This window comes from Pelecanus crispus, chromosome 12, assembly GCF_030463565.1.
Source record: "Pelecanus crispus isolate bPelCri1 chromosome 12, bPelCri1.pri, whole genome shotgun sequence".
NCBI classification, from domain to species: Eukaryota; Metazoa; Chordata; class Aves; order Pelecaniformes; family Pelecanidae; genus Pelecanus; species Pelecanus crispus.
The window spans coordinates 970,906-997,623 of NC_134654.1; the positions used below are offsets into that span (position 1 = coordinate 970,906).

The 26,718-nt window shown below is 38.3% G+C and overlaps 1 protein-coding gene across 2 annotated transcripts in view; it reads right to left on the minus strand.

The window, feature by feature from the left end:
* The window catches only part of PAFAH1B1 (platelet activating factor acetylhydrolase 1b regulatory subunit 1), a 35,842-nt gene that overhangs the window by 5,569 nt on the left and 3,555 nt on the right, over positions 1 to 26,718 (minus strand). For both annotated transcript variants that reach the window (XM_075719785.1, XM_075719784.1), the window contains exons 2-7: positions 12,111 to 12,322; positions 9,901 to 9,985; positions 5,833 to 5,907; positions 4,557 to 4,763; positions 2,400 to 2,568; positions 31 to 133 (exon numbers count right to left, since the gene is read on the minus strand). In XM_075719785.1, coding sequence (XP_075575900.1) covers positions 31 to 133; positions 2,400 to 2,568; positions 4,557 to 4,763; positions 5,833 to 5,907; positions 9,901 to 9,985; positions 12,111 to 12,142 — 671 coding nt within the window. In that variant the 5' untranslated portion in view covers positions 12,143 to 12,322. The remainder of the gene's footprint in view (positions 1 to 30; positions 134 to 2,399; positions 2,569 to 4,556; positions 4,764 to 5,832; positions 5,908 to 9,900; positions 9,986 to 12,110; positions 12,323 to 26,718) is intronic.

The window sequence follows — 26,718 nt, forward strand, 5'->3', positions numbered from 1 at the left end:
GTGCTGATGTTTAGCCAGAAGTGCACTTACCCTGTTTGGACTTCCCACATTTTGATAGTTTTATCCCTTGAGGCAGAAACTATATGATCTCCATTGGGCATGATGGCTACTGAAGAAACATTATGATCATGACCTAAAACCAAAATAAAACCTTTATTAAGTGGTACTGTAATAGTTTTTACAGAGCACATAGGGCTTCCTATTCATTTATCTTGGGCAAGTAGCTACAGCAGTACTGCACGTTTTATGGAATAATCTTTTAACTTGAGGTTTCATGAAACAGTAATTTATATTTTTAGAAACCACACAGTCCAGACATTGAGCACCCTTTTAAATGGTTTCAAAAATTTAAGATGTTTTAAAACCAGATTCTCACCACTGCAAGCAACACTTCTACACAGTTACAAAAGCTGGTTATTTAGAAGACAGAGCTACTATAGTGACTGTTTTTAAAATTATCAGTTAGATCCAATTACAGTATGCTGATGCTCTATGCAGAAGATGTTTAAAAGAACAGGTCTTCACTGAGAGGCATGCCAACCCTTACTGCAGCAGCTTAATGCTAGAAGACTCAATGTTTCCAGACACCTGATACTAGGTTTTAATAAAACACTGTACTGCACTGATTCAAGAACCAAGTAAGAACCAACTGTATATACACAACAGCAACTTCTACTGCTGTTGAGAGATCCAAGAGGAAGATAATAAATCAAGTCAGGAAACAGCATGCGGATCATTTCCTTAACACAAACCCCTTAGGACCTTGTGGATGTGGTTTCAGCTCTTGACTTTACTCATCCCACAAGCAATGGTACATAACATATAAAGGGAGATAACACACTCTGTAAAGACTATTCATTTCCAGTATTACAAAAAATTGAACTTAAACTTCCCAAAGTGGCAAACATTAGAATTAACTGTTTTGAAATTTTAGTATTATCCAGAACAAGCTGTTGGGTAGGGGTTTTTTTGACAAGTCCAGTGTACAAGCTTGCCTATAGCAGTTTTTATATAATTCATGCACTTGTCTTACTTAAACTCTGCAATTGTGTCTACCTAAATTGTCAGGATTAGAAATGAATCTTCTGAGATGAGTAGTTTAGGGTATATACAATTTCTGAATAGATTAGAGGCATTAAACAGCTTCCTTTTTTTCATCTGGAGATCTGATGTTCTTTTTTCCAAAAAGTTATAGCCAGTATGTTCACTAGTAAGTTGCTTTTTTTATTTTATTGGCAGCTACACTGCATGTTGCAAGCCATGTACCTATGATATACAACTTCGTATTTTCATTTCCCTTTTTTTGCACTAAGAATTGGTGAACTCCTACTAAAAAGCAATCACACCAGTGATCAAGTATCTGAAGTGCCAGATAATACTAGCTTCAGTGCAAGTATGATACTTTTTAACTCCTTACTGAAAAGATTATTTCTTTTTACTTGAAATTGAGTTGAAGGGACATAACTGGCAACACACGTGAAGCTGCTTCACCCACACTCATGTTACAACATACAGTTCATAAAAACACACGTTCGTATAGAAATCTTCAAAGACAAAAAAAAAAAAACCTGTAGCACTACTTTATTTTCTTGCTATCACCCAGCCACGTCTGTTCTTCCTCTACAATAGGAAGAACACTGTGGTGTTTAAAGAACTGTATGCACAACAGTCAACAGCGTTCTGTTTTCTTTGGTATATATACATGTGTGTTTATTTTCCTACATCTCAAACATTCTCTATTCCTACTTACCATTTCTGCATGAAGATACTAAAAGCAAGACAAGCAGCAGTATAAAAATGCTTTTACATCAAGACCGTAAAAAAAAAATAGTTGCTGTCAGTATTAGAATCTTATAGTTGTGGTTGTTTTGCTTTCCCATTTTTTCCTATGGCTTCTGAACCTAATGCAAAGGGCACACTTCTTTGAAATCAGACAAACATGAAAGCAGAAGACTGCACAGTATATACAGAACACCTTTCACACTAATAGCTTCCTTCCTGAAGCAGTACATCAGGGAAATAGAGGGGTGAAGAAGGTGGTAATCTTTTACTGATTTGAAGGCACAGTTTTATTGTCTAGTAAGCATTTAATTTTTGGTGCTAAACCCTTCTAAACTGCCACTTCCTTTCAATATCACTATGGGACGCTTCCCACAGCATCATGCATAGCAGATCTGAGATGCTATTTCATTCCACAGACACTAAAGATATACCTTATTTACAGAGTACTCAAAGCATCCAAAATATCCCCCCCTCTTGCTTTTGGACAATACTCTGGTTTATAACCCCTTTCCACATCAGCAGTTTTCCTGGATTTAAAAAAAAAAACCCAAAACAAAACAACAAAACACACAAACCTTTTCACTTTACAGACTAAATCAATTCCCTTTATACCTTACCATGCATAGTTCTGATGCACTCAAAGCCCTGGAAATCCCATAGCTTAATGGTCATATCAGCAGAACAGGAGGCCAATAGTTTGCCAGTGTGGTCAAAGGAAATATCTTGCACAGAGTCTGTATGCCCCTTAAGGGTTCGTTCAAAGTCTCCTGTCTCATAATCCCACACCTGACAAGTGAACAGAAAATCTGTTAACAGCAACCTATCACTCTTTGTATTCTCCAGCCTTACATCTGCACTCTGCAGGACAGTCTGGCACCTTCTTCAATAATTAATTGAGCAAGAGACAAAGTAAGACAGCCCTAAAAAGCCTAACAGCATATAAAAATAAGCATTTTTTTTTAATACGATTTTGTTACTTATAGATTAACTGAATTCATGCATCTTGAAAACTGTTTTTCAGCTAACTTAAAGCATTATAAACACAGCAGGAAAATAAGTTCCATCGTATCTAAAAGTCTTAACACCCAATACCCTTAAAAATAAAGAAGATCAATTTACAAAACATTGGACAGAACGAATCCACTTTGTACAGATTGTTTTGCTCCATCCCTTTGTATGCTAGTTCCCTAACTCCAGCAATACAGCTCATTTTCAGTTGGTGGGGAAAGCATCATCTTTAACATTCCCAAGCGTTACTGTGGCTCCAGAATTTACTTGCTGCTTCACAACAAACAGCAAACACTCTGCATACTAAAGAGCAATATTTAGAATGCATTGGTTTAGGAATGATATCCAAACCCCTCTGAAGAGTTTGATATGCACACATTAGTAGATTACAAAACTTGTCAGAGATTAAATAAACGTTTGCAGTTAATAACTGCAAGATAGCATGAAGTCCCCATTCTCACCTCCTAATTAAGTCAGTCTTCTATCATCTAACCACAAACAAAAGCCTTTGAAACAAAACGAGCTCCTACAGATTTTATTGTGTGTGTCTCAAGCACAAAATTAGGTATTTCACTTTAAATTATATCCTTAAAAAAAAAGCCAACAAAAAACCACACCAAAACACAACCAACAACAAAAAAATCCATCGTCCCAATAGATTGCAAACATTGGGAATGCAAGAGTCAGAAATTAAGCTATACAGCCTGACTTCAAGAATAAGGAAATTCATCCAGTGTATCCATAACAGGGAGCAAAACCAAAGCTAATTAGGCTCCTCTAGAACATCTAACAAACACAGAGCTGTCACTGTTTCAGCTGGCCCTGTCTGCTTGAAGAAAACAACAAAACAAAACAAAAAACCCCCAGTCCTTTATGTTAAGTCTGCTGCAGAAACAAGAACAGGTTAAAGCTTTTCATGAACTAGATACAGCTGACACTTGTTATTTTAATGTTCTCCAACAGGTAGCCACTACTAGGACAACCTGCATTTTTAAGCACATTGTTTAACACACTACTCAACAGTTTTCAGAACAGCATTTTTCCAAATAGTTTTCAAATCAGCATAGAAGAGAACAATGAGAAGTATCCGTTATTGGGATAATTCCCTTAAACTGTGACGTTCAAACAACAACAAAATGCACAATCATGTCTTTATTGGATGCCAAAATGAGAAACTACTTGCCTACTAAAACAAATCTCTTCAAGCCAGCGTACGCTGTGATAAAGGCCCATGAAGACCATATGAAGTTACTGAAAGTCACAGGGACTTCATGGGCCTTGCACATCCCATTTAGAATAAATGGGAAGAACTAATTTTCAGTTAAGAATGCAGCTGCATAACCACTTCAACCCAGCTTTAAAAATAATCACTTCAGGTAACTCGAGGCAACTGTCTTCCTCCCTCTCATCACATCACTTCCCTGTACACTGTGCCACTCCTCATCTACCAAACAGTCAAAATGCATTCTTCCCCCACCGATCCTTTATCTGTTTCTCCAGCCTCTAACTCCACACTAGCTTAATCATTTTTTCCTCAAGTCAAAGGATAGTAAAACACCCTTTAAGATATTAATTTGGCCAGCATAAAACTAATAATTCACAGATTACACAGGACATCATACTTGAAAGAACTGTTCCTACTGAAGCTAAAGCAGAATCTGAAACAATCTTCCATGAGTACAATGCACATCCAGCTTGAAGTAGTGGTGTTACCTATCATACATCCTCTGACTTGCTTAATTTAATTTTCTGTAGCAAACACCTACCTTTATTGTGGCATCCTCTGAAGCAGAGACCATAACACTGAAAACTGGATGGAAAATTACTCGAGTGACAGGACTCCTGTGTCCACTCAACGCATACTTCTCTGGAGGACGAGGAATCCACTCTTTAGGGTCTCGTTTCTGACCAAGAGGACCACCTGATGTAAATTCTTCCTTAGCTTCATTCAGCTTCGATTCTAATTCCATTACCTAAGTTCATGAATTTTAAAGAAACCAATCATTTCTAGTTGTATACCAAGATTCACCTTCACTCATTAATAATCCAAACACCAACTAGCTCCCAAACTCACAGTAAAGCCAAGATTGCATGGATCCAAACTGATTACCAAGATTCAAGTGTTGGTATTTCTAAAAATCCTAAGACACCTAAATTAATAATTTATCGTTTATTCTTTAATAATTTAATCATTAATCATTTATTCTTCTCCAACTTCCCAAATATTTTGAGAGGAAAAAAGAAAGTTCTACAAAATCACATTCACTCAAATACTGTACAAATAGTTTAAGCTACTATTTTAACAAACTATTGAAGGAGGTTGTGTTAACAAAAAGGAATGCTACTACTCCAATAATTTTTTGTATCCCTGAGATGGCATGCATGTTAACCAACAGCAGAGAAACTGAAGGTGCAGGAAAACCCTGGATATATTAACCTTTACAATAGATAGGTCTTTATTGTTAGCACACTGTGGGGTTTTGTTTTGGTTTTGTGGGGGTTTTTTTGGGTTTTTTTTTTTAAAGCTTTTACTACACTCTAGATCCATTGAAGCATTACTAAAAAGAGTTTTGTACTGTCCACTCGCAGTAAAATCACTTGCTCTAATGCACTGGAGTTAATGGTTTCTTCCCTTTAACGTAATGGCCAAAGACAACTGGCAGCACAGGTTTTTACCTTCTTTCTAAACCAGTTAAGCCTTCTGGAGACAGCTATTCAATCTTTCCACTCAAACTGCCTTAAGGCACCTCTTTCATTTCTAGCTTCAGAAATTGCACATGCAATGCATAAACTGAAGTCAAGAAATTTTTTATAAAGAAACCAAGAGGATGTCTGTGTTAGCACTGAGATAGAGAAAACCTTTTCTACAACGTGGATTTAGCTATTTTCCCTTCTCAAGTCCTCAAAATTCATCTTTGAAGCATCATTTTTTAAACCTTGCATTTGTCTGACAAGGGAAATATGTAACATTCTGTTCAGTGATGAATGTTTGATTTCAGTCATAACTTTTTATACAAGTAAATCCATCAGATCTCTACTTACCTTCTTCTGTAATCTTATAACAGATGTCCATTTTTTTTCCAGAAGTCCAGCATACTTCTTATCTAACTCTTCATTCTGAGAAGCATTTAAAATTTATTTAAATAATAAATTCTAGTTCTAAAGCCTGTAGAAGTGTTTCTTCAAAAGCAACATAAACAGCTCATTTTAATACTATCTCTTGACCACAGAAAGAGGAATTCAAGCAGACTAATCAGTTTTACTAGTTAAAACAGAACAACCATGCTTCAAATTTTAATAGCTACAATTTACATACACAGAAAAGAGAAACATTTTAAAATACAATTTTTAATTAAAAATATTGCAGCAGTACAGATTAATGATGCTAGATTCTGCAAATAAAATCCAAAAACTAGGACTAAACTGTTACCTATGCTGTTTTCTGTCTTCATTACTTGAGAGATTTTTAAGTGCTCTGCATATCTGAGAACGTTGTGGCGTATTTTGTTACAGGATTCCCCCCATCCCCCTGCCCAACTAACTCTGACTAAAAACCAACAGCAGACAGCATGCATTGACTGCAAGGACCAAGACAGACAGAACTGGTAATTAGTTTCTCAACCACAGCCTCCTTTTTCATATCCACCAACTAGAGCATTAGGAACTAAAGAACTCCTACCTTCAGAGTTAAGACTGCGCTAGCACTATGACTTGTTAGCACAATGTGCTTTTTCTCTCATGGAAGCACACGCTGTTTGAAAGTGGCAGCCAGCTGTCAGAGTAGGATTACACATATTCCATCTCATTTGAAAACCAGTTAGCCCAAACTAACACTGGCTTTTTTTTGTTTGGTTGGTTGTTTTTTTTAAAAACTTGATTATAGTGAACCTCAAATTACCACCATAATATTGCATTATTTTGTACTACCTTGTCAAAGACAAGCTTTAAGTACGCTCTCCCTGCATCTTTACTTCAGTAAGCGAAGCAGAAAGCAGACTACTATACCTGCCCTACTGAACACCACCTCAGCTACTGGAGAAATCAACACTGATTTTACAACTCTAATGAAACTTTAATGAAGAATAATTTTTCTTCCACTAAGTATTTTTCTCCTTTGGACTCTAAGGAATAGCTGAGGAGCAACAATGAACAGCTGATGTTATTGTAAAAGCCAGAGGATTACTCTTCCTTTTTTTCCTCCCACCTATTAACACCAGAAAGAGGAAGAAAAGCAACACAGGAAAACAAACAACATCAGAGACACAGAAGAGTAATTAAATGCTGCACACTTTCTTTCCATGTACAAAATGACAGCCTCATGTTAGAATAATTCTAAATTAGATGGAGACAACAAAGGCATGGGGAAAATAACAATGCCATGGCTTACTCCATAAAAGCTCTGAGGACTGGCTACCTCGGTCAGAGACCAGATGTTAACCTACTACTTCAGGGGCATTTGTAAAAGCTGGCGTTATCTGCAGGAATAATCAATACAAAAAAATGAAATCCCTCTTTGCAGAGCCACACTTGAATCCTTCCAATTTACTGAAATAATGTCTGCTCTGGGTGGGTTTGGTTTTTTTTTTTTTTTTTGGTCATTTTAGCGTAGCCCCATCCAATTCAGGTTTTCTTGCAAGAAAGTCATGTGGAACTTTTAGCAACTGCATTTTCTATTTCCCTCAGGACCACCTAGCCTATTTAGATCGCCTTTTTAACCTTTGGGAAGAGAAAACTTAATTAGGTTGATAGATAAGACAGATAAGGGAATGGTATTAGGATTTTCAATTATAAGTATGATATTCAAATTTGCCATTTCTACTTATTTATTAGATAATTTCTCCAATCTGCTTCCAGTAAGTCAAACTTCAACCAAGCTTTTTGGAAAAAGAACAATGCAAGATTTGTAATAGAGAAAAGGCAAGGATTTATCAAGTCAGCACACAGAAGTTTATTACTCAATCCAGGTGTCTCCAGAGAAACTTAAACTCAGATGAAGTGCACACCTCCTATGCTAAGAAGTGGAATGTTTAAAAATTATACCAAGAATCATCTGTTACAAAGGCAAATCAACAGAATGAAGCTGCAAGAAATGACTGGTCTAAGTCACTAGCATTCATACAGTCGAACAAAACAGAGTTGCTTACCAGAGCTGATCAACTTATATTAACTACTTGGGCTTGCCCTCCTACTATACAGTTAACCAACCGGTATGCAACAGTTTCAGGCAATGATTTAACTACTGACCCAATTCCAATCACAAAACAGACTTCCACCATTTGCTCTATATGATAAAGGACAGGACAAAAGCAACCCTGTTTTGCCTTCCTGTTTCTTAAACATTCCCATGTGAAGTCAGCCTCCAAAGCTGCATAGTCTTACACCATTCTAAATCTGGTTACAAGAGAACAGTCTTCAGTTTTCTAATTTTGTATTGCAGAAGGGTTATGCTTGTATGCAGAATTCCGTGATAAGAATAAGCACAGTTAAGGAAATGAGTTACAGGGAGGGAAGGCGGGGATGGACACAACAGCAGGAAACAGAAATTAAATGTGTTAAAATTAGACACATTCTTCTGAATATTAAGCACAGAATAGTTCAGGTTGGAAAACACCTCTCAAGATTATGAAGTCCAAGCTCCCTGTTCAAAGCAAGGTCAGCTGGAACAGACTGCCCAGGGCTGTGTCCAGTGAGGTTCTGAATATCTCTAGGGACAGAGACTCCACAACCTCTTTGGGCAACCTATTCCAGTGTTCAATCACTCTCATGGTAAAAAAAAAAAAAGTTTTATATTATCATAGAGTCATAGAATGCTTTGGGTTGGAAGGGCCCTTCAGAGCCCACCCAGCCCAGCCCCTGCAGTGCCAGGGACAGCTTTAACCAGCCCAGGGTGCTCAGAGCCCCGTCCAGCCTGGCCTGGGATGTTCCCAGGGATGGGGCCTCCACCGCCTCTCTGGGCAACCTGTGCCAGCGCCTCACCAGCCTCGATGTAAAAAAATGTCTTCCTTATATCCAGTCTAAATCTATCCTTCTTTAGCTTAAAACCATTACTCCTTGTCCTGTCACAACAGGCCTTGCTAAAAAGCCTGTCCCCATCTTTCCTGCAGCCCCTGTCAGCACTGCCAGGCCGCACTCAGGCCTCCCCGCAGCCCCCTCCTCTCCAGGCTGAGCACCCCCAGCTCCCCCAGCCTGGCCCCGCAGCAGAGGGGCTCCGGCCCTCGGGGCATTTCTGTGGGCTCCTCTGGCCCCGCTCCAGCAGGTCCATGTCCCTCTTGTGCTGAGGGCCCCAGAGCTGGGCGCAGGGCTCCAGGTGAGGCCTCACCAGAGCAGAGTGGAGCAGAGCGGCAGAATCCCCTCCTTTGACCTGCTGGCCACGCTGCTTTTGATGCGGCCCAGGATATGGTTGGCTTTCTGGGCTGCATTATGTTCAGATGCAATTTTCTGTGTTTCAGTTTCTCCCCACTGGCTCTTGTCCTGTCACTAGTAGCACTGAGAAGAGTCTAGCTTTACCATATTTGCACCCCCCCATCAGATATTTATAACCAACGATAAGATCCCACTAAGCCTCCTCTTCTCCAGGCTAAACAGCGCCAGCTCTCTCGGCCTCTCCCCGTACAAGAGATGCTCCACTCCTATATGGAGTTGCTGGAGCGAGTCCAGTGAAGGGCCATGTCTTTTTTTTTTTCCTATATCATCTTCTATCACCTTTCCTGTACATTCACATTGCCTTCTGTTAGCTTTGTTTTCTAGCACCTTTCATCTTGAAGTATCTAGGCCCTCTCAGGACTTGGATCCTTAAAAGGTCATTACAGGAAACACTCTGCATTGTATGGATGAGTGGTAGCTAGACAAAAAAAAAAAGATTAAAAATATGCCTAAGTCATTAGCTGAAGATACAGGTAAGAGTTTTGCTCAGAAATTGCCAAGTCATCCAATGATTATTTTTTACTTTCACGGCAAGGCAATAAGCTGTATGAGTTTATCACCTCCAGTTCTGAAACTGCATGAGCTAATAGGTAGATAATAGATATACACGTTCAGAATGGATGCAAATGCCATAAAATTATAAACTATTTACTTAAAATACAGATGAAGAATCTTGTTTGAACTCACCACATCTAACTCAGCTTCCTTTTTAAAAACCGAATATGCCTCTTCATAGCCATTAGAACGAAGGTAATCTGCTATTGCTCGATTTCTAAAAAACAAAGAACAGTATCTTCAGCCACAATTCTGAGTAAGAGAGTAGAAGAATTGGTTCAGACTTTTATTTTTAAAAAGGCACAATCAACATCTAAGTCTTCAATGCAGTACAACACCCAGGATTATTAGGTTTGTTAAAAGCCCAAGAAAATTTTACAAATACCTTTGGCAAACAGATTTTGCTTCAAGATGTCAATAGCAGGATACACTTTTTATTTTAGGCCTGGTGACGAGGGGCTTTTTTTTTTTTTCTTTCAAGTTGTCAAACACTGGAGTAGCATTAATATACTCATCAATCTGTATTGTATATAAAACCCATAGCAGATACAAAAGTGACAACCACGTCCACATTTTAAAGTTGTGGCTTTATCTTTGAAGAAAAACTATTTTGGGTAGAACAGTTTAGGGTACAAAATTTTACTTGAGTTAAACTTGAATAAAATGCTCAGTTTAAAGAACAAGTCTTATCTTTGTTTTTCAGAATGATACAATAACTTAGTTAGATTACAGGAAGGGATACTGCCTGTGACCAAAATATACAGTGCTTCAAATTTTACATTATTCTTCAAAATACTCTGCACTTTGACACAAGACATTTACCAAATTAATCTGTCTTGAACCTCTCTCTCAAGATAGCATGCATTTGTTTTGGACCCACTCATAAAGTTTCAATATTATTCTAAGACTTCAACAAGCAGTCAGCACCTTTTGTTTAAGAGAACAAGACTAAGGAAACCCTGCATTTTCAAATGTTACTTCAAATGGATAAATATTTTCAAGTTACACAACAAAGAAAGTCTGCTTAAGAGAAGTAAGCACAATGTTCTAAACAGACTTAAAGGTAAAATTACTTTCAGTTACTTTATCAGCCTTCAGAAGGAAGGCTGTTGTATTTCATTATCACTCAGTTTCTTGGGAAGGGATATGTGTGTGTATACATACCTATATGGGGAGGGCAGGGAAGATATACACATACTAAAATATTTAAGTAAACTGATACACAGATACTTTTTAAAAACAAAAATAAGAAGGTCATCTACACAAGGCATTCAAGAAAAAACTAATGCCCTTTGGTAGCTGAAGAAAGAAGCAATAATGGCTTTTTGTTCTGAAAAGCATTTGCTTTTCACATGAAAATTCTTCCTGTGGCTTTCATCACATTATTCTTTCCTACCTTTTACACGCATTCAATCTCTCCTCAGACATTCGACTCTAAACATAACTCTGCATACAAGCAGGGATTTCACATTTCTCCCCATAAACAACATACGCTAAAACAAAGTATTGCCTCCTCATCAGACCTCTAAAGTAAATCCTAAGTCTCTGGTCATTTCTCATTTCCTTCACAACAGTTCATTACTTCCATCTCCCCAGTAATGCATGTACTCTTTGAAGTTTTTGCCAGAAAAAAACTTCAGAGAATTGCTAAAAGGAAAAAAAAAAAAAAATTGTAATCCTGAATGTGTTTAAACCCCAGACCTTCTCCAAATCTAATGAACAACCAGTTGTAAAAATCAAAATTTGAAGATAGCTTCTACTCTACTTTAAGAAGTAGAACAACCTTATTTAAGTCTATGAAACGAAAAAGTAAAATGCATACTGTATTTAATACAAAGGGGGTTGAATTGTTACTGGAAAAGTGAAGAAGCTGTATTAAAAAAAAAATCAGAGAGACAAGAGAGACACCAAATGCTAAATGATACTTGGGCCATACTTTTAAAAGGAATAAAAAACCAAAACCAAGCCACAAACTCTACGTAAGTTTATGAAACTGGGTATCATGCGAGACATTGCCATCCTGACTGCTACCCACCACTCACTCCATCATGATTTATTCCAGAAGAGAAAGCAGACTAAGGCATGGAACTTGACAGCCTATTCCTAGCCTTAAAATCTGGAAAGAATTCCATATCTGAAATTGAATTAAGGTGGGGGTTTCTGGTGGGGGGGTTTTGTGAGGTGGGTTTTTTATTATTTTGTTTGGGGTTTTGTGCTTTTTTTTTTTCCCCACTTTAAATATACCCTTCATTTTAAATACAATTTAAGAAGTCAAAGAAAGATTGTAATCACAATGTAGCATATGAAAATGCAACACAAACTTAAAAATAACCATTCCTTACAGTTCATCTCGTTGCCTTTGTGACAGCACCATTGTGGCTGCGATGTCAGGTTAACGTGATTCAGCAGTGGCTGCCTCCTCAAGATCTAAAGTCTTAGGAACCCTGGATCCACAATTCAGTCTGCCACTGAGTGGCTTAAATCAAAAATATTTTTCCAGACGTGAAATCCAATAGGAAATCCGGAGGCATTCAACGCAGAAGATTCAATCCATCTAGGAGGTAGAGAAAGAGACACCATTAATTTCCTTTACATAAGCATTCAGTCACTCTGGACTGCCATGAAGATTTCTGCACTTGGACAGCAACACCACTCTGGACAGAACAAGGCGACTAAAATCGTAAATGCAGTTTTATTTTGCTAGTCTGCATTATGCCCTTATAGCATATCTCCAGCCTGGACTGAGCAACCTGGAGGGACTTGTGCAGTTTCTTTATTCCTTGTCTTCCCACCATCACTCCTTCAAGAAACAGGGAGCTGAAGGAGACATCTTCAGTCACAGCCCAGTTCTAGTTTGTAGGCAACTCCATCCTATTTTCTTGTCATAAAAAAAACACTTGGGCCTACCGTAAACAGCCTACTTTTTGCACTCACTACTCCGATCAAAAAGCTACCCCCCAAAATCCTCTGTCCTTATTGTAGATTTTTTTAATCTTCTGTAGATTTAGCTCTTCATCAAACTAAACCCAGCAAGGTTCATTCAGTTAATTTTCAACACACCCTAGAGATCAGCTAACGCTCTCCTATGTCTTTCAAGCTTTGGGGCAGAGTTTAAGGAAAGAAGAGAACATTCCAGAAAGGGACTATGGAAGATGCTACGGCACACTACAGGCCATAACCAACAGCATCAAGGCACACTCAAGTTTGTCACTCATGCTACGAATGAGCTACGTACTAGACAGCTCTCTAGGACTTACCCAAACAGCATCTTTGAAGGCTACGGCTGTAATTCAGCACATGAACTTTACAGGTAGATTATTACACAATTATATTAGACAAATTACTTTTTCTATTCCAGTAACACCATCTGAAGAAGTTCCAGAGAACCACGATGTAAGAGACAATACTTGCCTTTTCAATCGTGTGTTAACATGGTTTACCTACAGTTAATCTTTTATCTTGGCCATATGTGGAGTACAGCAAATTTTTAAACAGATCTTCAATCTTATCAGAGTAGCACAATTACCATGGTGCAGAGCTGCCACAAGCCTGTACTTCAGCTGGGTTCAGACAGTGTGACTCGATCACTGCACATCCAACAATGCAAGCTAATTCAGAATATAGCTGAAATTTGACGTATTCAAGATAGTGTTCAAGTCAGTCAGAATGGTGCCTTTCACAAATTACTTATTCCGCCCCCCCATTTAATATCTTCTTATGCAGTAACATGAACTTCAGTATTCTTAGCATACAATCTACTTCAACTGAACAGTTTTAATCTTAGTCAAGGCGACATCACCAAAATAATTTTAGCAGTACTGCCTTTTGATTTCTGCACTGCAGGTACTCTTTTGTAAGCAACACGATTATGAAAAATGCTGAAGTTCGCATTTCTTGCATACCTGACAAGAGTCTGTATATAACACATGATTTACTCAAGCCATTAAGCAAGTTTGACCAACTGGCTTTTAGCAACGAGATAAACTGAACACGACAATACCCAAAGACTGAGAAATAATAGTGGGGTTTGTAAACTTTCTACCAACTGCTTCAGGAAACACACGTTCCCACTGCCTCTCCCCTACTGTTTCTCCACTAGACATACAGGTATACAAGGTTCACTATAAAAGGCGGATAACAATTTTGGTGAGGAGCTTGTTTTAAACCAAAGTCTGTCTTATATGGAAAAAATGAAGAAAATGCTAAGCTCATATCCTTAACGTCTACTTATCCATCACAGGGGATCAGGAGCTTGTTTCTAAACCTATCTAGGCTCTGCTGTCTGCTTCAAAATAAGCTTAAGCTGCAAGTTGCTTGTATTTCACTCTGCTGGTGGATTTTCCACGTCAAATGCTGTACACCATAATACTGCACTGCAAGCCATATAGGACAGGAGTAGTCTAAATGGGCAAGACATTATTTAACTAGTTTGACCTCTTCCCTAATAGCTATTTCGGAAACAATTCCATTGAAAACTGATAGCACAGGCTGCATCCTTTCAGAGAACAGAAGCAAACATTTCACTTATACCTGTCAGAAAGCGAGGTATATGAGACAAGAAGAAGAGACAACTGGTTTTCAACAGATGTATCTTGTTCACTACACTGTAGGAGTATTGCATACAAATTAATGGCAATTTAGTTAATACAAAAAATAATCATTGAAATTATCAGAAGAAGTGCCCTCTAGAGGGCAATGCTGCTATAAATTTAAGTACTGAAAAACAGAGGCTTATAATGGCTGTATCTCTGCACTTCAGTATGAACATAGCAACGCTTTCAGTAGCGATAAACATTGTGAAGAACAAAATAAGGCACTTTTTTATACACAGCAGCACTGTTTGCATCACTGAATAGTAGAACACAAAGATATAAGCTTCCAAAATCTGCTTGTAGTACTACTGTGGTAAAAATCACAGTATTAAAACCAGAAGGTGGCTTTTGTGTTATGAACCACCATAAGCAGTGAATGCCTTGTGAATCCAGCATCTGTGCAGTAACTCCAGTAAAAATCATACTCCAATATTTTGTCAATTTTGTCATTGCGTCTAGGAGATGCAACTACAGCGCTTGCTTAAAAATAACTGCAGTTGTGTTTGTAAGACAACCCTTGACATCTCATCAAGTTCAAAAGGCATTTTTCCCCTCTCACATGTAAAGTAACCCCAAACTTTTCCTCCTGTATCCCACTTAGCAGCACCTGGCCTGCTCCATCGCTCTAACTCAGAACTGTTACTCAGAAACAGAACTTAGTACTAGATAAATTTCAACAGCTACAGGGCAAAGCAGCTGTTTCTGCTATTAGCAAATTACAGCTGATCCACAGTAAGTTACCAATCAACTGATCTACAATGTCTTGCTTCTCTGAAAAGTGTCTGTTCCAAGCACCCTGCTCAGTATTCCTGACTTTTTAACTACGAAGGCACCTGAATATAAGGCACAGTATTTTTAGGGCAGCTTCCTTCATATACAGCCTTTAACAAAAGACAAAACAAAAAAGAACAAAAAAACAAACAAACAGGAAAAAAAACCCCAAAACCCACAAACAAACAAAAAAACCCCACCCAAGCAAAAATGTCCAAAACCAAAAAGCCAAAAGGACCCAACTTTAATTATACACCTGTGCCTCTTTTAGAAGCAACAGAGAATGGATGAACACTGTCCATGCGCACTGCCTTTTCTTTAGCCCGAGAAGGCTTTGTGACATACAAAGCTCAGTGGAGCAGGACTAACCAGTCCTCCGCCATTGCCTATCAAGGTTTACAGTCACCGCTGTGTTACACACACACCCACAACCACTGCAGTAATGAGAGGAAGCAAGTGTTCAGAGAACCCTTGGGGAAAAAAAAAAAAAACAAAAAACACACCACCCAAAACACCCACAAAAAAACACCTGTTCATTACATCTTGCCTGAAATCGGTCATTTTTAATATCAGCAGCTTACTGTGAATAAGGTAGTGTCAAGCCAGAGATAGATCTTTTTTGAAAGAAAAGATGTCTTTGTATGAAAATTTTAATTTGTTCTGCATAACGTACAGGAAAAAAAATGAACCTAAATAGAGCCATCCACAGAGTAACAGCCACTAAATGTAAAACAGGATGTGCCTTTTATTAACAGCCCCACTTACACTGCAGAAAGTTTTAGTTTCTAAGACCTATTTGATTCCATATCTATAGCCTGCATATATAAAAGCACTGAGTGGCAAACCTCTGCATGTGTACAATCTTGCAACAAAAGTGAGCTACAAGTGTTTTCAGCAAGATCAGTTGTCTTTATGGGCATTTTAAAATTGGGAGCTAGACCTGGCTGAATGCATAACGCTGGCACAGGTACGACACATCAAATGCTTGCCTCCTGCTTCTCCTGGCAGTACAGTATCTGCTCAGTTTTCTAGAATGTACAGGTACCTGGGGGGAGAAGAAACACAGACATTACCCGCTGCAGTTTAGGTAGGCTACTTTTTTATGAACCAACACAAACCTTTCGAAAACTGTATGTAACATCCTCCTCAGCTCCATTAATAGCAGCATATCCTCAACAGACAACTCCACCTCAACTGCTAACTCTTCCACTTCGCTAAAGATCAGCTTTTACGCTTAGGACTGGTAGAAATGCCTAGGCAATAAGGATAAAAGACCTATTTCAATCCTTAAGTGCTGTAGGACTGGAGTGGCATACTAAAGCATAATATTTTAAAATTAAATAAATAAACAAACAGCCAAGAATCATCACAGGCCAGAATGTTTTTCCCTACAAAAGCTTCTAAAACATACAGAACTATTGATAAAGAGCAACAAATTAGGCAGAAAAACCTGAAAAGCAAAAGAATCCTTCCTTGTAAGGGAAGGTGGAAACAACACAGTATAGGTTCTTCTGACTTTCTCATTTAAAAAAAAAAAAAAAAAAAGTGGAAGCCCCTCTGTCTCTCCATGTCCTAAGAATCACCTCCCATCTTCCTAGACTGGGATTCAGAGATTCCCTAGTTTGACCACATACGGCCTTTTGCTGGAGCCAGCTGCGCTCACCGCAAGACTCACCCACGCTGCGCTGAGGACACATTTACTCCTACAGAAGTTGCTCTGAGGCTCAGAGAGTCTGCCTGACGTGCGTTCAAAGATGGTCCCACCCCGACAGTGACTAAATACATACCTTTCGCAACTGCTAAGTGTCAGGGCACCCCGCCGAGTCTAACTTCACACTTGAAGTGGACATCACAGATCTGATATTGCACAGGAACCACCCTCTTCCTGAAGGTGACTAAGATATCCTAACAATTCAGGACAGTTTCTTCTTCCTGACTTTAAATAGTAGGTCCTTACACCGATGTGTATCACTGTGGTTCAAGTGTTTCCTAGATTACTGGAAAACTGTGCAGTAACTTAACAACAGAGACGTGCTAACCACTGCTAGCCACTAAGATGCACAAATAGAAAAATGAAACAGGTTCAGCTCTATTTGTTAGCTCCGAGACAGCTATATAGTAGGTACTCAAAGCACAATAGCTAAACAGATACAGTAAAAGCAATGAGGAGCATGGGAGCCGGGGGGAATCACTTTCAGGCAAGAGATAGTCAGAATTCCCCTCAGTTCGTAACACGTCATGCCAATAAATGGTAAGGCTTGGCTCGTACGTATTTCTATGATGGTGTTCATACTTGTTTCAGGAGACATTTAAATATTGTTTTCCATAAGTAATTCCATAATTCTCCAAATGTAATTGAGAAACAGATTATGGAATCAAATTAACCCTTCAGCATTTTATTCTCAACCTGCCAAAAATACCTGTTCATTTACCTAAACTAGCATCAAGCAAGAACACAGTTACTGGAATTAAAATTCCTAAAACTGCCCATTCCGCACACATTTAAAAAAAAAAAATCAAATTTAGTCGGTAAATTTCTTCAGAGTTCATTATGGTTTTGCTTATGAGAGCACACTGGATGCTAAACAGTACTAAAACTTGGTTTGAATACGTATGTCTGGTGAAGACACTGTGCCCTGAATTTGACATTTGGCTTTTATCTATTTCAAGCTGATCATCTACTTTCCAAACCTACAATGAGACTCAACAAAAGTTTTCAAACATACCTGAAGACAGAATTTTTAAAAACCAAAACCAGCTTGTTGTCTTAGTTTTAACTACTAAAATAGTGTTTCTGGACTTAATCCTTGATTTATTGGTTACTGCTGCTAATTACTGCATAGATACCCATAGATACCACAGCTCATCCAAATATTTTAGAGCAGGATGAACGTTTTGTTATTTTTTTCTGTTTCACCTACTTCTCTTTTACTACTGTTATGACTTTGTTTAGCAATCATAATAACTTACTGCTACAGCTTGAATCGGAAGTTTTTAGCTGTATGTGGCAGGGTACCATTCCACTCTTTCAAATTAACACATATATTGTACCATGACAAAATTGAAGCCATAAATATGGAGGCCAAAGAAACCATTAGCTACTAGTTATTAACTCATGATATAAATTATACCTTCAGCAAGATGTTACATTGGTACCCGCGATGTATTAGTTCAGTCAGGGATTTAGCATCCCAGAAAGAATGAGGGCTTTTGTCCTTTAAACTGCCTTATGGGAATCACACCACGGGAAGGAACTGCACTCGGTGCTTGCCAGCTGCCAGCACGCAAAAACCAAGCTTATTAACTTCTCCACTAATGTTGCCATCAACAGGGTGTTTCACCTTAAGTTCTTATGAAGCCCTTCCAAATCCAAGCATTTTCATAAATGTGTCCCGAGATACAAAACTGTGCCATCACAACCAACCTTATCATCTTCCTCAGTATTTTACCAATAAATCAGTTCAAGGTTCTTCACTGTCTTTCCTTTACTCCCATCAAGTGTGTCAAAAATACTGCTTATGGATCAACACCTAAACAAATCACTGAAATGGCTCAGCTAACAATACCCATTTCTGCTCTTCAGAAAAAGTTATCGTAAAAATCACTCCCAATTGAGATATGATCCATCTAAATTGCAGTTAGCAAGTTAAACCATTACATATTTTATTAGAAATAACATATACACCAGTAAACGTAAAATATATAAATGGTAAATAACGTTTTTCAAACTCATCTTTCATTCTGGACGTACGCCTGCTTTGCTAGACTCCGTTGAGCACGCCCCTGTAGCGTGAGCCAGCCCCAATCTAATACGCGTTAGGATCAGTGCTTTCCTTTCACTGCGAGTGACTGTGCAACACGCAAACCATCTGTATCAATGCCTTGTTGACTGGCACTGCTCTGCTACCATAGCAATAAGGTTTACGAAAATCTACACAAATACCAAGCAGCAACATACAGACAGAGAGCAGAGAGCTATTCCAAGTTCATCGTATTCCTTGCAGACATTTGTAGGTTCTAACCAGATTTTTAAAGTCACCTCAATAAAGCTGCAAAGAGTAATGAAGAGAAAGATGTATTATAAGGACTTCACAAGTTTCAAAGTTCAGTTTTACAGGCTTCTTTCACGACCTAAGTTACTCTGATTACTTAAGCCAGGGCTCCCGTCATCAAGAAAATCCTCATCAGCTCCATGATGAAAGTCATCTCACCCACTGGAACTCCAGGCTCAAAATCTTTATCATGCTGGTAATTTAAGTCCTCAAGCCTACAGAAACATTTGCTTACTAGCTACTACAAAAAAAAAAAAAAAACCAAAACAGTCAATCAGCCTTAATATGTTCTTAAGTACTTTTCCTATCTCCCGTAATTCCCATAGGCACATTCGTCCCTCCTGTATTTTGTATTTTCTCTCAACTGTTGAATTTTCATGAGTTAAACCAAGAAAATCAGTTTCAACATCATTCCTTGGTTCACAACATCAGCAGCAGCAAACAGTTAAATGTATCAGCACCACCCCAAGTTCACCCTGCTGCTCTCTAGCAACCTAAGAACCACTGCTGACCAATCTGTTATTGCAGATCTTAGAATACATGTTCATAGCTCCTCCAGGAACTTAAAAATAAATAAATTAAATTTCTGCAGTTTTAATGACCGTTGCTTAGGCTCCATAAGCATCCTTCCCCACAAACACAAGCTAGATACACTAAACACAGAACTGCAGCTCATTATATCCGAAATTAGAGGAGATAGATGGCATAAATCAGAGCAAATGTATTAGCAGATCCAGAACAGACCAACACCTTTCAACTCTGAAAGCTTACCAAAGAGCTGTGCACTGCTGTGCTTTAAGAACCATAAATTTTTGCCTTTTTTTTTGCAGAATCCTAATACCCTAATAAGCTCAACTACAAGACCATTTGTTTTCTAAGTATTATGACGACAAAATCATGTATTTACTAATATTCTACAAGAATGTTTCTTCAAAGGAGACAAAACCTGAGATCACATTCTCAGATTGGCAGGTTAGGCACACCTAATACTAAGTCCTGGGGTGTTAAAAAGGCATATAAGCCATTATGAACACAAGGAGCACACAATTGAGCTCACATTATGAAATCAGTTACAGAGTTTTAGATCGCTCACATTTAGCTTCAAATTTAAATCTTAATTTGCAATCATTTAGCATTCCAACAACCTGTGTAAAACTCAAAATAGTCTTGAGTGTCCAACTACATGCTACCAACTTTCAAGAAGTTTCTGTATCATGTTCTACTGTTCTTAGAAGATGTTCTACCTAGAAGAAAACTCCTTAAGATTTCTTCCGAGTATGTTAATGTACCTGAAATCCTAGTTCGGTTAGCTTCCTGTCTTCAAGTGATTTTCCAACCCCAGTGAAAGGCAAGTCACTCATGAAGGGGAAGCAGAGACCAGAGCCACCAAAAGACTAATTGAACTGATATAATCAGAATTAAATTCCACAATTCTTTAAAGTTGAACTGATCCGTTTATGCATTAATAAAGTAGAAACTCTTGTTGCATTGTCACTTGCTACATGGCTGGCACATTAGATCCTTACAAAGTTTCTCAACAGTGTATCTTGTTTCATAACATACTAACAAGAGGACTTAACAAAGTGGTTATTTGTGGGTATTTGCAGGCAGGCAGAGCTACAGTCCTTTATGGGAGAACTAGATTAAAGGAACTGTTCTCTTATACCACTAGATTATACTGCTAAATTCTAGCAAGTATCTAAGCAATTATAGATTAAAAGGAAGTGTTCTTATAGACTAATTTTTAATGGTATGATTTTGTTTTAAACCTGGTAAGCAAAAAGCTGCTTTATCAAACTCAAGCCACAGGATAAGTTTTCCCACAAACGTACTGTACAAACAGATTCTATAGAAGCTGCCATTTAAAGACGAATCTAATTAAAAGCGAGGTAATATCCATATTTCTTGGCCATAACTACTATGACCTGAAAAGGTTTCTTAGAAATCTGTCTCCATCTGTTGAGAGGAAAGAAAAATGGTAACAAATAAAGCATCCAGTTCCTTTTTCCCCCCTTCATCTCGCCCCCAGTTAGAGCAGAAAAGCACCTATGCAGTATAATCACAAGAGAACAGCCATGCAGTTCTTACAGTGTGGCAAACACACCTTATCCTGGAAAAGGTTAGAATTCATCACCGGCTAAGCCAGCAGGGATGAGTCGAAGAATACAAGAAAGCCGCTCATTTATGAGCTGGGCTAATCTTTTTTCCACTTTTCAGCCTACACCAGTAAAGCCAGCGGAAGGATTATGAAAAAGTGAGCTCTAACAACTATCTTATTTTGTAGGAATGAAACAAAAAGCAACTCTGATCTGAATTACAACTCTGAGCCTTATTTTTAATTCACATTTAATAAGTCTGCTATTCTGCAATTAAGTGAAGTCTTAAAATGTCCATAGGTCTTAAACACAAATGCTTTGCCAAGGATATCAATATAGCATTACACCTAATATAGCATTTTGTGCAGCATTTGTTCACATTTTGCAATAAGCTACCAAAAACATTTTCCATTTCAGTTCAGTTAATCAAAGCAAATATATTTTTAACACAAAAAAATGGAAACTCCTATGCCTGTTTTCTTATCCATTTCACCTACTTTTACAGGTTAATTGAATTGACTTTGCTAAAACCCTGATACTGTAGTTTACTTCTGAAAATAATTCAACAATAAATCCATGGGGAACTAGAAAGTAATCTATAGCAGATCAGATATAGTGCCTATGTTCCAAAGACTTGGGATGCAGGTTATAATTACATCTAAAAAATAAAGCTAAGAAATGTCATCAAGATGCTATAAAACAGGAGCAAGTTAACTACTCTACACTGCATGTTCCCTAAATAAATGCATTTCTGTCCTAATTAGAGATGTGCATTTTGAAATAAACTTACACATCCATCTACTTTTCTGTATTATTTCAAGTTATGATCGCTACTTAGCATATCACTAGCAGTCACTACCTACCTTTAGGACTGTAAAACAACAAAAGACATTTTTGGTCTTGTTACCTTCCCAGGCACCAACACTATGTGACTTTTTGATACATTTGGACCAAATTTGCTAGGAAAATATTTTTGGGGGAAAAGAAGTCTTCAAATTGATTAAATCTTGACATTTATCCTCCCTCTATCACTTAAGTTTTGCAATCCTGGTAGAAACATGATACAATTAGCTCTCAGGAGAAAGATGTCAAGCACATAGTCACTACACACCATTTTAGTGCCTTTAAGCTTCTTCCAGGTCAAAGCTCAAGTTTGTAGTCTATGTGTAGACTTTGACAGAGACCAAGTGAAAACATCCTACTTCTAGCCTGCATGTTCAGTTCTGTGTGAAAATGCAGGTAGATTTAACTAGCAGTAAATGAACAACATGGGGGAAAAAAGCAGGCTGCAGTAGAAAAGAAACCTTTAAGACATGTGAAAAAGTTCCGTACATAGAACTCCTTAGGCTGTTTTTGAGTATGTTGTGATAGTGATACGATAGCAAGGAATGATTTCACAAAATTAGTTTTAAATTCATATTAACCCCCACTGGGTTTTCACTGAAGCTCACTGGAAACCTGAATGAGCTTCTGGTCAGGCACAGGTTATTGAAGTTTGGGGGGTAGAAGAACAGGACAGAAGGAGAAGGGAGGAGGAGCGTTAGCGTCACAGTGAGCTAGAGTATTACAAGCTGCTGCTCTGAACTTGTTTGGAGAAATGCACAATACACATCATGGTTTATCTGGATGACTTCAGCAGAAGATACTTTTCAAAAACATTTTTGCAAGGTCAAACAATACATACACATTTTGCAATAGCAATTCCAGAACACTGTATTTAAGCTACAAGCTATTTAAATAGCTCTTAGCCACCAAGAGAAGAGTGCATGTACCCAGAATCGTTTCTTATGGTTGGTCAGCCATCATGCACTGGATTTGAATCTCATTCTTTTCAGTTCTTCACCCCATCCTTTTCTGGCTTGAAGAAGTAAGTAGTAGCCTTACGACTGAAAAGGAGGTCACAGGACTATATCAAAATGTAAATATTTCTATTATTAAACTGCCTGTTATATTGGAAATGTGATGTTACAAAAGTGATTGTGAGTTGATTAAATTTATATATGGAAAACATTTGGAAAGAAACCTGAACACACACCTACGTTAAAGCTTTAGAAACAGGAGAAGGTCAAAACCGCAAAGAAATCCAAACAAAAATTCAGACAGAACTGCCACTCTTCAAATCATGAGAACACTTTGTTAGTCCTTTAGCCATCTGCAAAGCTTGTTGACTAAAAATGGCTTCACTTGACAAGGCGGGGGGGAACCACCATCATAACTGTCATACATACATCTTACCCTATTAGAGGGAACAGAGTTTACTCTTTCGTGACACCAGTACCGAAAGTAATGAAATCAGGGTTTTGTAGAAGCTGTCTCACCTTTCTTATGACCCATCTTCACCTACCACACTACCGCCTCTAAAGCGGATCTGAAGTTGTGGGAACCAGTCCCTACGAAATACCTGCCTTCCTCTTCCCAACTTTACCAGCATCCCTCCTCAGAATCCCTACCTTTCCCATCTATTCGCACATGCAGTAACTCTCCTGCTGAAGAGAGCAACTGCTCTCCCTGGAGGAAGGCCCCTCATCTAAGCCAAGAGAGCAGAAGACAAACACAGAATTACTTCTTGTACTGATGAAACAGAAAACACCTTCCCATGTGGAAGCAATGTCAGGTAGTGCAAAACAGGGCCAAGAAAGACCAGACGCTAGGCAGCAGACCACAACGTCCACAACCATCTCAGTTCTCATTTTGTTGATGTATAAATTTGTGATTGTGATATGCTGTGGTACTGAAAATTATCTATCATCAGTACTCATCCCAGCCTTATTACTGTGGCAAGACCATGAAAAAGATAAATTCCAAGTTTGTTGGAATAGTGTTAGCTATTAGCAAGATTTTATTACAAAAATGGCATGCATGATGTTAGAACTTCAACCCCATCCTCACTGCTGCAGATGAATACTAGGGTCAGAGCTCCTCTGTTGAACCTCCCCTAATCTAGTTTGTGCTTGCTGCCTACAAACCCAGCTGAGTGAGAACCAAAACCTTCTACCATTACTGATTTAATAGACACCATCTGTTCCAAAATACATATACACACTCACATTAACAACATCATCCTCTTAATAGACTGTAAAGACACTAGCATTTAAATAAACCAAATTGCTTATCCAATCTTTTTTCTTTGCCCCCAAAAAACAGGTGAATCAAGCACAAGACAAACCGCCAACACTGTTTCTTTATGGAAGAAACAGTCATTTATCTACAGGTAAACAGGCTAGAAGTTTCTGACTGATTTTCCTCTAGTCTTAAAGAAGGATAAACTTAACACCTTTGCTTTAGCATTAAGCTACCTCTGTGCAGAAAAACAAGGCAGAGGCAATCTGCAGGAGAGGGGCGGGGGTGAAGAGACTTGTCTAATTAAACCACAAGAACTTAAGATTTGTGGAGCACAATAGGAACAATGAGCATTGATACAAGAGGGAAGGTACCAATAATCCCAATCGTGAAGGCCACTGTGCTATCTCAGATGTAAACTAGCAGGGCATCATGCCATAAAACCTGTTACCTTTAGCCCTGCCTCAAAGGAGGTATGCCAGCTGACTCACCAACAAGCACTGGAGAACAAGAGGTGCTTCAGAAAAGCCTATCTACGAACTCACTCGGCAGGGACCTATTTAACAACAGATCTGAGAAAATTACAGGACAGACATTTGCTGCAGCACCACCTACAAACCTCAACCACGATGGATTGTCCCGTAACTGGAAATACCTTTTCAAGACTGCAGCAACTAGTTACCGGTTAAAAAGATCAGGTAAGTCTTCCAGAATCAACAGAATCACAGCCACAAAGATGTATTTATTACATGTATTTAGTCACAATCCTTATCCAAAAGTCCATAAGCAGCCAAGTCAAACTGCTGTGCTCTCTCAGAACCAGTGCCAATAAGGAGGAAATGGCAAAAGTACTTCTAAATGTATTAACAAGTACTTTGAATTCATGATGTTGATTTTTTTATGTAGTTATGCATGCATCAGTGCACTTGATACTGCTTAGTATGACAATGCTGTGCACATGTGATTTGCTGAAGAGGACTGTATGTTTATAGTACTGACGAAATGGACCACAGCATACACTTATTTTGTAAGTAACATTTTTCTTTGAAACTTCCTTAACAGTATGTGCCAGCATGAAGTGGTATGATAGGTGGCTTCCATGACAGTGAAATAAAAGCAAGATAGCCTAAGTCAGACCTATGTAATCCCCTAAAGAGAAAGCATGAGGTTAAAAGAAAAAAGAATGAGCTTTTAAACATGCTGAATGAGACAATCATTGCCTCGTTCAAGTCCTGCCTCAATGAGTATTAAGAAGAAAAGGCTCCTCTTTAAACAACTAAGGTAAGATAGAAGTTAGATATACACATTTGTTGGGGCTAACCTGCAGCACCTAGCAAGTTCGCTATGTTAAAACTAGAACTAAGTTATTCATCAGATAAGTCATGGTTCTTTCAGGTGTTTCTAATATGTAATACTCATCAGTAGGTCTCAAAACATGGCAGGAATGAGGAAAAGCATTGTTCTAAAATAACTGTAATACAAGAAGAACAGACATTTAACTCAACCTAAGCTAAGGGCACCACAGCGAAGCTGACACAATACAGCTACAGCTCAAATCCCACCGCTGCATTTTCAGTAATGGCACAAGCCTTCCATGCAGGAGATGACCATGTGAGCACTCCTGCTAACTTGGACAGCATTCGTAGTAAGGATTCTGAAGAAATAACTTTAGGTACTTGAAAACGAATTTTAAACAGGTCAGGATTATGTCTCAGTGTAAATGCCTATTTTTAAAAAGTTAAATTGAGGTGTAACCTACTCTGTCAGGCAGATCAAAAGACAAAGCAACATCACCCATTAATAAACACCTATGCTCACAACACCCAAAAGCCACATTAGGAGCCCCATTCCCCTTGTGTCAGGTAATAAAGTAGCTCCTGAGAAAGCCATTCAACCCAGGCAAAGCTTAATCAACTGAACACATTTTCAGTAGACTGGTTGTTCTGCCAATGATATTTAAGCTCTTATAAAAAGCAGAAAGAAGAGACCAGTTGTAACTTCATTAACCGATCTGGATATACAGACAGTACATAGCTTACTACTTCTCCATAACAAACCTCACAGAAGAAACCCAGAACCATTTTGATTAACACATATGGCTCTAATACATGAGAAATATCTCCAGTTGCCATCAGAAATTACATGTTATAGGCTGGAAACTCCCATACACCGTATACAAAATCTGAAATTATTATTTATTAATAATAACTACTGATTTTTATTGTCCTCTTGGTTTCCTAAATTTAGGCCTAAGCAGTTCTTATTTTCAGGCTGACAAGTGTGTCAGTGTTCACTTCATGGACATTTCAGCAGCCCTCCCGCAGTCTTGGCCTTTAGTTTAGAAAATGGGCCTGAAGTTCACAAAAGTAGGGGAAAGCT